The sequence below is a fragment of the Phoenix dactylifera genome, chromosome 14 (genome assembly GCF_009389715.1).
Source record: "Phoenix dactylifera cultivar Barhee BC4 chromosome 14, palm_55x_up_171113_PBpolish2nd_filt_p, whole genome shotgun sequence".
NCBI classification, from domain to species: domain Eukaryota; kingdom Viridiplantae; phylum Streptophyta; class Magnoliopsida; order Arecales; family Arecaceae; genus Phoenix; species Phoenix dactylifera.
Genome location: NC_052405.1, coordinates 22,454,463 through 22,468,726, shown reverse-complemented (window position 1 = coordinate 22,468,726; position 14,264 = coordinate 22,454,463). Strand labels below are relative to the sequence as shown.

The following is a 14,264-nucleotide window of genomic DNA, read 5'->3' as shown; positions in this document are numbered from 1 at the left end:
AGGCTAGAGCTAAATCCCATCCCCAAACTATGATCAGGATCCCATCTACAAACAACATAGACACTCCATAAGAAACCAGATGTCGATAAATATTTTGTACTTCAAATCAATTTGATATATATATTTTCAATTATATGTATTCATACATTCTCTATGTCAAATCATATTACAATCATATTCACTAATCGACCATACGGACTATCGAGACCAATATAATACAAAAATTCATCAATATGGCATTAAAATTGTAATGCAACTAACAACAACAATCATTAAAATAATCCCTCAACACATCAAAGTAGCATTAAAAGCAAACAAATATTATTAGAATGATCCCTCATAACAATAGTTGAAAAACAACAAAATTAACAACAAATAAAGAATATGTACCGGTACTAAACTAGTATGCCACAGCATGCCATGTGCTACTACAGTATGTACCAGTAACATACTATACTGGCCACCAATCGGTACGGCATCCGGTACTAGTTCAATGATCATTGGTATAAGATACTATTCTGAATTCTTTAGACTTCCAAACTTTTCATCTTCTACAAGGTTTAGTAGTTTCTTTCATCAATGAATAGGATCTAATCTACCAGATGTACATGTTTAAAGTATTGAGACAAGACACATTATATTAGGCTCCATCTAGAACCATTTTCTTTAACCTTGTAAGCATGATTTAGGTTACAACCAAAGAGCAAATACCAAGATGGTGTTGTTCCAAAATACCTATCCACTCCAATATGCCAATGCATAGGGCATTTTGTCCTAGACATTCGCATTAAGCAATAAGTATGATGCTCATCTTTCATATTCATAACCACAACTAATAAGCTGAAGCCTGCTTCATGTATGCACAGCCTCAATGTTATTAAATAACTCATGAACTACATAACATGTATTGGCCTAACATCAATTGCAGAATTTGAGTTTAAAAAAAAGGCCTTAATGATGACAACAGTCACAAGACTACCCCTGCCAACCAAATCCACAAGTTTGACATTTCGGAACAAGCCACTAGGTGCATAAATTTAGTATCAGGAAAAATGCAAAAAAATCACTATGGTTCAGAAAGAACTTCAATGATAAAACAGTAACAGAAAAGCAATAGCGTAAACAAGGTCGGCGGAACTGGTATCGGGCACCGTACCAGTTCTCCGGTGGCACGAGTCGGTACAGGCTATGTCAGGCCTGTACCGACAAAGAAGAGGGCACAGTACCGTGCGAGAGAAGAAAAGAGAGAGGGAGGGAGGGAGAGGGAGAGGCCGACGGAGGCCGCAGCAGGCGCGGACGCAGTCTGTTCCTATATTTCAAACGAAACAAGGGTCCAGACACAGCTTAAAAACTTTCACAATCGATTTACCGACTTCACTTCAAAATCATAAATTTTTTAAGCCGCGGCCGGACTACCGTTTCAAACGAAATAGGAGAACCAACCGCGGCCTCCGCCAGCCTCCCGTAGCCTCCACCAGCATCCCGCCCTCTTTCTCTCTCTTCCTACCTCGCTCGCTCTCTCTTCCTTCTTCTCCAAAACCAGCAACGGATTTCGTTTTCTTTGCCGAAACCGTACCGGTGAGCCACCGGTACGGCTCGGAACAGTCGGAACCATCCGGTCGTCCTTGAGCGTAAAGGAAGTAAAGCTTTTTATAGATTTGTAGATTGCTCGGGTAAGAAAAAAGCATGGAGGAAAGAACATCAAACAATTAACCCAAACACCACCACCAGCAGCAGCAGATAATTTAGCCCATGAATATATCTAGAATAAGCCATGACTCTGTGAGAATATCATGTAATTGGTGAAATATGAATAGGCCATTGGTCAATTCATTTAGCTGAGGATAATCCAGAAAATCATTCTGCCAAGGAAAGAATCGTGGATAAACTCAAGATTTTCTCGAAAACATTCCTTCTATAGAATACTTCTACAACATTTGGTATACAGTTTTACATGAAACTGTACCCTAAGAGCTTATTCCAGCTATTCTTGCCAAAGTCTTTTATCCCATGTTTTCCTAGGGTGCAATTTGGCTGGTATATCTTGCAACCAAACAGGACCTCCCAGGCTTAAAGCCTCTAAAACATTCTAATAAGCCAAAAACAATGCCACTGCTTTAAAAACTCAATACCAAGGTTCGTCGTACCAGTCGGTACCATACTGTACCGGATGAACCGTAGCATACCGATATGCAGTCTCGTACCATATCGACACTCAATATACCTCGTCATCTTGTACCATACCATGTACCAATGCTATAATAGGATGGTACCGCTATGAAATCCAGTACCGAGATGGCGAACCTTGCTCCATACCCTGATTCTTTATGTAAATCTACTTTAGACAGAAAACTATGTTCTTTTAGGAATGGCAATAACCAAAAATGGGAAAAATATATAGCAATTGACAATATACACATCCACAAAAAATCATGACAAGATTAACTTTCCAAGACCAATTATGTGTACTCTAGGATTGTCATAGTTCGAAACCAAGAAAATCTTCTCAAAAACAGAAAAGAAATTTCAGTAAAGAAATAATTCTTTAAAATTTCTAAAACTAGTCTCACGGCCTCCTCTTATATGTAAATCATAATAAAGATAAGATTCTTTTGAAAATAAGGTTTGTCATATCGGTCGGTACTAGTGCATACCAACCTAACTATACCGATACTGAATCGGTGCATGCTACAAGGGACGTACCGACACTCATTACACCAAACGAGATACCAAACCGATAGGGCTGAAAATAGATCGGATATGATATATCCATATTTGTATCTATATTTTTTAGCGAATACTGATACAAATATTAAAAGAATACCAAAATTAATATCCATATTTGCTCTCAACGGATACGAATACGAATCAGATATTAAGCATATCCCTATTTGTTATAAACGGATATGGATATGAATCGGATATTAAACATATCTATATTTTCTTATCTGAATAAGAATATAAATCGGATACTTTTTTGGATATTAGTCAAATTTGAGCAAAATTCAATGATAAAAACTAGCAATAAAGACATGTCATAAAGAAAAGATTCAATTAGAAAAATATAATTTTAACAAGCATTTATCAATAATAAAAACTAATAATTTCATAAAGGATACACCGCTCAAGGTTGCTCATCACCAAAGTAGACGGAATTAGAGCACCCTCCAAGGCATCTCACAATTGTCACCGATTGTAATCGTCGGGTGGAAAGTAGAAAATGGACGGAACCTAAAACCCTAGTTGCTTGAAAACGACGAAGAGGAAAGAGGGACAAAACGGACAAATGAGAGGCTTGAGCCTTTCTGGCGTGCAGGGTGATTCGAAGAATTTTATTCAAATCGGGTATTTCCTATTCTAGTTACTGTCTTAAGTGACGGTCATCCGATATCTAGGTTACTTTTTGAACTAAATATCCGAATCCGTATCTAGATCTAATCGGACTAAAAAAACAGTATGCAAATCCGATCCGAATCAAATACGGAAATGGATACGATCGGATATAATTCGACCCGTTTTCAGCCCTACATACCGAGCATACCAGCACTGTAATAGGATGGTACCAATGCAAAGTCCAATACCACAATAGTAAACGTTGATTAAAAACATAAGATTTGATAAGCTCTGTGTTCAAGGAGGGAAGGACCTGTTGTAAAAGTACACTTTGCTGTTGTGCGGATAATTGTCTGTCATTCGCACCGGGTATGTGTGGACCACCAAGAAGGGGACTGTGGCCTTGTTGCTGCACTTGTTGCAGTCGTAGCAGAAATTTCTCCCTCTGGTCAGGAGCAATCTCAGGCCGTCCCCGAAACTGTCCCTGAAAAACATCCAAAAATTGATTCTTAAGCAGATACCTTTATTGATCATGCATCAAACTCTTACATTATGCCTCAAAAAGGAGTTCAGAGTTGCTAAAACATAGATGAAAACCAGGGAGCTGTAGTTCAAAGGCAAAACATGGCAGCTCGGTCATAGTTGACATCATGAAATAAACGTTCATCTAGGGTAAAACTAACAGTCATAGTTGACATCATGAAATAAATGTTCATCCAGGGTAAAACTAACTTAAGGCCTAAATTCAGCTGAGGAAATGGAAAACAAAAAAGAAAAATAAAGTAAATCGACATGTCAACAGCAAAAATCAAGCAATCAGCCAGATTGTTTCTAAAAGCTTATTCACAAGTATCTTGAATTAGAACTGTCAATCCAGTTAAGTTTAAAACAAAAACTAAAATGTGATATGGGAACGTATATTATTTTGAAAAGGAACTCCAAAAATTCTATAGAATACATAGAGGATGGCAATCCCTGTCCCTTTTTGTTTCTTCTTATATTTTTTCTTTTTTCATATTAAAAAACAAGGTAACTCCAAAGCAAGAAGAAATTTATTAGCAATATGAACTATACAAATTTAATTCATAGTTTGCTGAAAAATTATGTCAAACATTCAAATCTAGAAGCAATTTTATTTCCACCAATTTGTTGAAATATTATGGCCGCATCGGTCAATCAATATTTACTCCTCAATATTTTGCAAGTCATATCGCTTAAAATTATATCCAACCATGCTCAATCTCAAAACTGATGTGACGAGCAATTGCATAGAGCAAATGTTTTGGGAACTAAGACACAATCATGAATCACAATTAATTGACAAAATGAACGAGTACACTTGGAGTTAAGTAGATATTAATAATAGTATAATTAACAAATCATGAGATAATAGGAAAACAAATAGGTAAGGTAAAAATAGAAGAATACTAAAGAGGAAGAAAGATCAAAAGCAAGAAGAAAGAAAATTTGCGACCCACAAAGGAAAAAGAAATCTTGAATCCACCAAGTCAAAGAACTAAGCAACCTGTCCCTCTTGCAGATAATGGATCTTGTATTAAGCCAGAAAGCAACATTACTTTAAACAGATGAAAGAACACCAAAAATTAATTTTACAAAAATGCATTTAAGAGCGTTTATGTTAGCAAACTTTGATGCTGATGGATTTACCTTGCAAACAGCAATCTCAAAATCTCAATGCATACTTTGATGCATGTCATACGCACTCCATAAACAAATAAGGAAGAATCATGTTTGTGAAAGTATCAAATGCTAATCATTTGACAATTTTCTTCTAATAAGAGGGATGATGGTGTTGGACAAGCATATATGCCACATAACACCTAATTTAGTAATTAACTCCATATGATTTGAAGAAGAATCTAGTAATGGCTGTTTCAGATAAAACATAAGAATTGCATATCCATGAACATACAATTCTTCAAAGAACCCTAATTTGGTCAAACTTTTTGGCTTCTCATTCAGACAAGAATCATATATCAGACATTCAACCAATGCAATGAGGGAGCCAGTGGCTAAAGGGTATTGAGATGAGAATAAGGGCAGATGCCTCAAGAACATTCGACTACAATATGCAGAGAAAGCAACAAGTTTATCCACTCCTCATTTCTCCTGCTGAAATTGTCCTGTTAAACGTGCAACTAATGATATAAAATTCATAAGCCTTTCATCCTTTGATCAATCAAAACAGCATTGATGTATGGAAGTATCCAAATGTGGTCATGATTGGTGGGAACCTAAGCTTTGTAATAATTAGTATTTAACATTAAACTACACATGATGAACTACAATAAACATAGAAATAAAAATAGGCCCTAGATAAAAGAATTGAAATAGAAAACTACCTTAATAAAAATATAATACAAATATAATTTAGAAGATTCAAAAACAGGATTGAAATTTATACTGTCTAAACATTGTACTCGTCAGAATAAACATGTGTGTTAAACTATTAATGTGAAACTTTCTTAGAAGGTATTAAACTTCCTCAACATAAAAGCTCAAGGACAAAAGTTGTAAGGCGTGAAAGTACTGATCCCAGTACCTACCGATATGATCTGGACCATGGTTCGCCGTACCGGCCTGTACCAAGTAGTACGGGACGTACTATACCGTACTGGTTCGATACCGATATCCGGTATGAGAGGCATACCGACACTTTGAGAGGTGTACCGAATGTCGATACGCCGAAAAGACCCCATACTATACCCACATAGTGCTAGTGTGGCACCGGTATGAGGTCCGGTACCAAGACGGTGAACTTTGATCTGGACTGATAAGAGTGTTACACTACCATACCAATAGCCAACACAACAAATTGAGGTACACACCTTTTATCAGTATTATACCATGCAGGCACTGGTACTAGAATCATTGCTCAGGAGTGTAAAATCTATTTATTCAACAAACTGCTGAAAAGTGGATGGTCAGTTTCATCAATGATATTATGTGAGTCAAATTAATGTTAAGAAAACTGTATATCATAATGATAAGGAATAAGTGAGATTCAAACGATATGATCCTACACCACAAGTCCACAAACAATCCATGAAACAACCACAAGCATAATTTTTTTCCGAGTTCTCTCCATGATCCAGCAGCAACCTTCAGATTCCATGACAACCATGTCTCAGTCTCTTGGTTGGAAGCTAGACATGCAATAAAAAAAGCATGCCCAGCAATATAAGATTCACATGCATCATTTATCGATAGTGCCTGAATATGCATCTGAGGACACACATAAAAGGCATCTAAGGCATCTTCAACCAAACTTTCTTTCTGGTATCAAAAGAGGCAGACAAACTAACGACTCTACCAACTAAACACATGATTCTGAAATTACATTCCAGTTGATCCCTTGTTTTTCGGGTAATTTGATGGACATAATTATTCTCTTAGCATTCATGTGTTTTCCCTTTGCTTCTTCTCCAAAGTTGAAATCACAGGTATGAATGAAAATACTTTTCAAATAAATCATCAGCATTTATAAGAAAATAACTCGTAATGACAAATTATGTGAAGCAATGGGAAGAAAAATTAGAGAGAAAAAAAATGTTCTCAGAAGGGAGCAGCAAACTGTTTATACAAGAAAAAAAAGCACACGTACTGTTTCATTCTGACTCTGAAAAGTTGCAGTTGGAGGTCTCCATTGAACTCCACTAACTGAAGGTGAAAAGACTCTTCCACCAACAACTGCACCCTCACTAACACTATTAGAGTCATTTGAATTAGTTCCATCATTAGTTTTTGAAGCCTGATGCAATAGGATTCTGTTACTTAGAGGAGAAACTAATGGTTGTGAAAGATTGCCACTTCCAACATTCAACATGTTTCTCTTAGCCAAATCAGAGACTGCAGGAACTGAACCAAGTGCTCCATTGCCTGAAGCAGCACTAGCTGAGCTTAAACTCATTGGAGCAGTAATGGGTACTTGATTGGATATCCCTCGGCTAATACCTCTCCCAATTCCAGTTTCAGGGATTGCTGGAGATGATCTATGACCAGGGAACATCATGCTATCGTCCTCCTTCACTGAACTTGATGAATTAGTAATAGATGCAGACGTAGCTGCAGATGAGTTATCTGTAACACCTCGAGCACTTGGTGGACCAGAGAGTATTGCTGCAACAGTAGGCCCACCAGTCAAGGGGCGTCCAGAAACATTAGAAGCGACAGTAGAAGTAGGACCTGCAGGTGTCCCAGAACTGACACTGGGGGAAGCTGCCGATACCAAAGATCCCATGGCTCCACTTTTGGAAGGTGGTGTTCTAGGAGCGATGTCAGAATTACTGTCCTGAGAAGCTGTTTCTTCACTTTGGTCTTGAGCAGTATTTTGTGATGCAGTTGATGACAAAGCAGCCTGGGGAAAAATAGCACATGAAATCATACAATATCAAAGAAATGGTTTAGTCACCAAAGAGACATAGTAACTAGATAGACATAAGCCATCAAGCTTCAAGACAGCTTTAGACATCAATCAGCGAGCTAGTGAGCTATAAGGGGATTCTTCAGCATCTTAGCATGACAGAAAAGGCCATGAATAATTTTAAATGCTAGACATCATCTCCACATGTTTGCAGCAGCACTATAACAGTAAAGCAGAAGGACGCTTCATAAATATAAAATTCAAAATTTATATAAATGCATACATACAAACATATATACATACATAAAGTTACATATATACATATATGTACACGTATATAATCAGAATAAAAAGTGTTTCCAGAATGAACAAAGAGCAAAACTATATGCAAAATGAATGAAGACTCATACTAAGTTGCTCATCCCATCAAAAAAGTTGCATAAGCAACAAAAATTCATAATTAAAATTCCAGTGCATAAAGACACGGAACATTGGCTGTGAATGAAAATGTTCTCCCAACAAATTATGTTACACAGACTGCATTGAATGGTACGATGTTACAAGTTGCAACAATTTATCTAAAAGAAATTTCCATTATAATGCATTGGAGACTCAATTATTAAGTCAGCATATAGACTGCATGAAGCGTACATCAGATGCCGCAAGCTGCGACAAGTTATCCATAAGAAATATCCATTATAATGCATTGGAGACTCAATTAATTTTTCCAAATTGGCAATAATCATTCAACAATCACAATGCAAGCAGATTCAACAACTTCAAGTTATAAGCTACAGAAGCTAAGATTAGTATAATTTTCGTCAACAAATGAAATTTAAGGGTACCTGAGTGGGGGAACTTGCAGCAGAATTCTTCGAACCTAAAGCTGCACTAGCAACAGAAACAGAACTGACACCCTGCCAAAAAAGAGAGAGAGAGAAGGATAGGTAACTTCAGAAAAAATGGAAGTATCTGCACCATGGGGTATGATAAGATATTCAAAAAGAGAACTGCAATTGAGGCACAAAGGTCAAATTACAAATGTTATTTATAACAGAAAATATTAAAGCACAGAATAGACCCACAGCGGACATGAAAACTAATCAAGTCTAGGTAGAAACATGAGTTTTAGCAGCATGTCCAACTTCTTACCATTTTCCGCATCAAATAAAAAATTAAAATTATGTTTCATTTATCAAGCATGAAAAGAACTAGAATAGCAAGATTAACAACAAACATGTCAAAACATTTACAGATAAAAATCTATTATTTTGTGGTGCCCCTGGAGAAACAACAGGGACTATTGATCAGGCATTTATGTTAAAAATTATATGGAAACCATAATTGTGGCCTGCTAATCAGTAGGAGCAAAATAATTACAAAAAATTCAGAGCTTTGCAGAAAAATAGCAAAGAAATGTCAGATGCAAAATTCAATTTCAAATACTTCAACTAAGAGTGCAGGTAACAAATACATGATAAATTCCTGATTACTTGGTTATGTGTGATGAATGCTGATTTTTAGGCTTTGATCTCCGATTAATTTTTGTTTTCTAGTCTCTAGTCATTATTTTCATTTTAGTGGATATCTAATGGCTGATAGAGATCGCCAAGTCTTATCTCAATTTTGGAGGGTTGAAGTCAATGTATGATGTTGTAATCATTGACTGCCACATCAGCATTAATGAAGTAGCAAGGCTGTTTATAGGGTTGATCCATGAATAAACAAGATAAGGAGAGTAAGGGGTGGACAGATGTCTCACCCCCTCCAGGCATCCATACAACTTACCTCTATAGATTCTAAAGTGGCCGGCTTTAGCAAGGGGCATCTTAGGGGCCTTTTCCTTTTTTTGGCTAACAGATTGTTTTACATAGAAGATTTTGTATTGCTAGGAGATTAAGAAAGTTCCAGAAGAACGAATAACTTTTCTACTTCCTTTCAGATCCAGAGTCTTCAATTTTCCTCTCCTTTTTCCTTCTCCCTCACCCAGTTCTCCTGTCTCTCTTTTTTCTCTTGTTACTTTGAAGTGATTTTTGTTGCACTATAGCCAAAAGATAATTCCATACTAAATTTAAAATAATAACAGCCTTCTAAAACCCTAATTTCAGACTTCAATCAATAAGAAATGCATCACAAAAGCACCTGTAAACATTCAACGTGGTACTCTGAGCTAGTATTAGTTAGCAGTGGAAAGCTCTTATGTGATGCTAGAAGATCACTTCTCTTGCATAAAAGAGTTATACAGATGGTCAGCATAGATATGAAATCAAAACATTCTTTATTTAATCAACTACTCAACAAAACATTCTTTATTCCTACAACAGATGGTCAGCATAGATATGATAGTGATCATAAATAACAGCATGTATAACAGTGTGAATAAAATGTATAAGAAGAAATGTCAAAAGTCGTCAAAAATCATTCTGACAGGCATTATAAGATCCAGAAGACTGCCAAGCAAAGTTGAGTGAGGATCTAAAAGATTAGGCCAGCAAGGATCTAAAAAATTTAGGTTTCCACATTTTTATTTTCATAGTCACGTGCAGAAACTTAATTCAAATCAAATTATTTATACAAACAAAGAAAAGGTTCCTGAAAATCAGGGCTTGAAAGTCATATGGTACCCCGTAAGTGTGACACCACATGTAACTCTAACTATATAAAGTAACCCCAATCCTGATGCATGGTTCCCTGTAAGTGTAATATGCCCAGTAGATTGATTTCAAGCAGCTAAGGGAACCCAGCAGTATCTAATGAGTTTAACTCACATTACTGTAACTGGAGTTGCTGCGGTTCACCTCCAGCTACTCAGCATCTTCACGTGCTGGCATGTTAACATACTGATCATAATGAATAAACGTAGGTAGTCATTATGCTTAAGACGCATCTATCATGAAAAAGTCGGCATGTAAAAGCAGCTGCAGAAATGCATCAAATGGTTTGGTGGTCCAAAACTAAAAACGTATATGGTAACAAAGAGATCCAAAAAAACATAAAAGTTAACAAAGCCTGCCAAGAGAACATCAAACATGACAAATGATAGGTACAGGATGCAATAATCAAAGTGGAAAGAAAGTATGATAACAAGACAATGAAGGATACATTCTAGGAATAACAATGACATCTTCAAAAATAGCTAAAACTAAATTAAAAGTCCTTAAAAACTGTTCCTTGATGATGGAAAGAAGCATCAGACAGGCAATACCCCAATCATACGAATACAGGACCATTCAAATTCTATCTGTCCAATTTTCAGAACAAGAAACATTTAAAAGCAAAAAATAACAACCAGTAAATAGAGATAACCTTAACAAGACTAGAAGATAACAACCAGTAAGTAGAAGATAACAACCAGTAAATAGAGATCACCTTAACAAGACTAGAAGGACCAAGTGATACCAAATCTTCAAGTGCTTCAACTTTGTCTAAAGGTAAAGTGCTGTACAGCTCATCGACATCACTAAATTCATCAAAATCCTCCTTCACAGGCAGTTGAGTATTCACAAAGTCAAACCCACAAAGTCAATTTTACAAGAATTAATTAATTGTAAATGATGTGAGTTCATTCCTGAACAGAATTGATAAAGATGGACCTGATTGCGTTCAACATAGTCTTCAAGAAAATCTCTAACATCATTGACCTGATCAGGACTCAACTCATCATTATCTAACAGTCTCAAGATCAACTCCAGCTTTATTATGTGAGCCCTATGCCTTGTGATAGACATCTCCAAATGTGTCTGAAATAAATATAATAAATTGCCAAATGATGTACAAGACAGACAGAGGAAAGAAACAAAACAAATTGACACTAGATAATAATGTTCTATTACAAAAATCAGATGAGATATTTCCTTCTGAACATACCAGTCGAGGTGGCCTTGTTTTTCCTTTCTTTACAGAAAGCCCTTCAACCTCCGCTTCAAAGTTATCAATCTGACTTTCCAAATCTCCAACCTACAGGAAAGATTTAGAATGATATAAAACAACTATCTCCAACTCCATTAAAACTATATAAAAAGGATAAACACAAAGAAATGTAAAATTCTAGCCCAAGCATTAAAGAAAAAGGTTGGAAAAAAAATATACATTAACTAGAGCAACCTAGCCAGTCTTTCATGTATCACAAGAAATAAAACATAAAGCCAATCTGATCCTTAATTTGATTTTTAATTTTGGATGATGAATCAATGCACAAGCAAGTTCAAATGAAAACCAGCAGGTCATCTGGACTTTCACGAACAAGTTTTTCTTCTGAGAAATTACTTTTATGAACAAGTCAGTATTCAAACAAATCTTAAGAGCTTATCAGTTACATAAAAAATTGCATAAAAGAACAAAATACATTTTTTTAATTTTATTCAAACTTTTAATCTCCAAATAGCACTGAAATGTAGATTATATCTAATTATTTAATAACATAAGTACCAATTGGAATTTCAAATTTAACTGCTAGTACCTTCCTCAAACTGGAAATGAATTGTTAACAATCTCCTATCCTCCACAAAATCATCAAGGCACAAAGCAATGCCTAACTTAAAAAAAAAGACATTCTATATATACGGGTTCAACATGTCACGGCATCATAGTTGGTCATAGAGATAGCTATAACACATTGAAAGAAATGAAGTTGTTAATCATTATATATAATATTCCAAGACAACTAGTTACAGCAGCTTGGTGCAACGGTATCTACACCCCTAAGCAATTGATGAAGGTTGAAAACACTGCGGGCAAGCATCTCTCTCTCTCTCACACACACACACAGACGCTAAAAACAATAAATTAATAGAGTTCAAGATTGAAGAAAGTCATTCACAAACAATATGAGAAAAAAATCTTGCAACAGTCCAAAGGGGGGAAAAGATGAGGTAGAATGTTTGCATACCACATTGTTGAGCCAGTCCCTTGTCTCTGATTTAGCCTTTTCTTTTGGATCCTACACAAAAAAAGGACTTAGTAAAAACGTAACAGCATTAAGAATTCAAAGTACATTTCCCAACCATTTGCGGCAATAAACAATATTTACAGTAGTAATGTGCGAGCATCAGTTGTCTACAGAGCTTTAATATTGACTATAACTTAGTATAGCAAAGATATAATTTTGAGGATGTTTAATTGTAAAAAAAACAATTAATTCAACTCACTTGGCAATAAGCACAAATAAGGATTTTTTTCCTGAGTAACAGTTGACCTTGTTCAGAAGAAAAGACATCAGAAATAACTTCCAACATTTTCTTCATTTAAATCTGAATGCCTAGGGATGGAACACCTAAACTAAAGGTATTGTTTATGACCCTTTTCCAAAATCAATCATGTTGTAACATTATATGTTTGCAAGCAAATTGACTATAGCTAAGCAGTTAAATGCATGATTTCCGTACATAATCATTATGGTGAGGCAAGGATCAAAACTCAAAGACTTCCTCATGTCTTTAGATCTTTTACTTCTTTACTAGGATTAACTCAACTTATTGTTAAAATCCTGCGAATACTCATCCTCTCCAAAGCATGGAGCTAAAGCAGGAACTAAACTGAAAGGTGGAAGGAGAGAATGGTGTGGTTGCGGGGCCCGATCGCCACAGGATGAAAAAGAAGACTTTAAAGGGGTTGGACCCTGCGACCCCTACTGCGTGCGCTCTCCCCCTCTCCCATTTTCTTCCTTCTCTATCTCCGGCCCTTCTTGCTTGATCCTGCTAGATCGCATAGGATTTCCCCAAACATGCCCTTAATATCTTGAAAACCTTAAATCTTCAAGGTGTAGGATATTCTGTCAAAATCTCAGAGATTTGATGCTGATTCCTTATTGTTGCTTGCTGCCCCATGCCAAGTGCTCTCTAAGTTTATAGTAAAGAGGTAATTGTTATTTCCATAAAGGTCATATGATATCAAAGAGGTGGATAAAGGTAGTTTCCACAGGCCATAAAGATATATTGAGAATAGTTACTACAAGTGATCATAGACAATCAATATTGTCCATAGGCTATCTAATGATAACTTATCGAATGAGGTGGTTATAACAAGGTAGAAGGGATGGTAAAAGCTTCTCATAGACGTAGCAAAATCATAGACAAAGATCTAGAATCATCATAGACTTGAGTCGTGACGATCATAGACAAAGTTGTTGATTGCAAGCGAAGTCACTAAATATTAGGGTCATGAATGAGATCTTGAAGATATTGATTGCAAATGAAAATGTTGCTGACCATAGCTGAGGCCGTCAAAGATGTTAATCATGGACAAAGTCATCGAGGACATCAGTCATGTCAAAAGCATCACAATTCAAAGATTAAAGCCACAACTGAAGTCGTCAAAATTAGATGCCAAATCCAGAATGTCGATTGTAGACAGGATAATTGATTGTGCTGATGGTGGATGAAGTCTCCAAAAACTTTAGATGTCATCAAGAACTTCCATCATGGCTAAAATTGTTGTAGACTTTCCCGATCTACATGACAAGTGGTGACTAGCCCAAAAATCCAAATTTTCTTGCTCGGTGCTTCCTCTCCAAGCACTTTCTTTCTCTCTTACCACTCCCATCCCGACC

The 14,264-nt window shown here is 36.2% G+C and overlaps 1 protein-coding gene across 5 annotated transcripts in view; it reads right to left on the bottom strand.

The window, feature by feature from the left end:
• LOC103724199 (general negative regulator of transcription subunit 3-like) overlaps nt 1-14,264 on the bottom strand; it is a 30,958-nt gene that overhangs the window by 5,232 nt on the left and 11,462 nt on the right. For 3 of the 5 annotated variants that reach the window (XM_039133894.1, XM_039133896.1, XM_039133895.1), the window contains exons 4-10: nt 12,606-12,656; nt 11,585-11,674; nt 11,311-11,457; nt 11,024-11,197; nt 8,563-8,634; nt 6,959-7,711; nt 3,647-3,817 (exon numbers count right to left, since the gene is read on the bottom strand). In XM_039133894.1, coding sequence (XP_038989822.1) covers nt 3,647-3,817; nt 6,959-7,711; nt 8,563-8,634; nt 11,024-11,197; nt 11,311-11,457; nt 11,585-11,674; nt 12,606-12,656 — 1,458 coding nt within the window. The remainder of the gene's footprint in view (nt 1-3,646; nt 3,818-6,958; nt 7,712-8,562; nt 8,635-11,023; nt 11,198-11,310; nt 11,458-11,584; nt 11,675-12,605; nt 12,657-14,264) is intronic. The other 2 variants (XM_008815389.4, XM_008815390.4) reach the window with 1 other exon arrangement.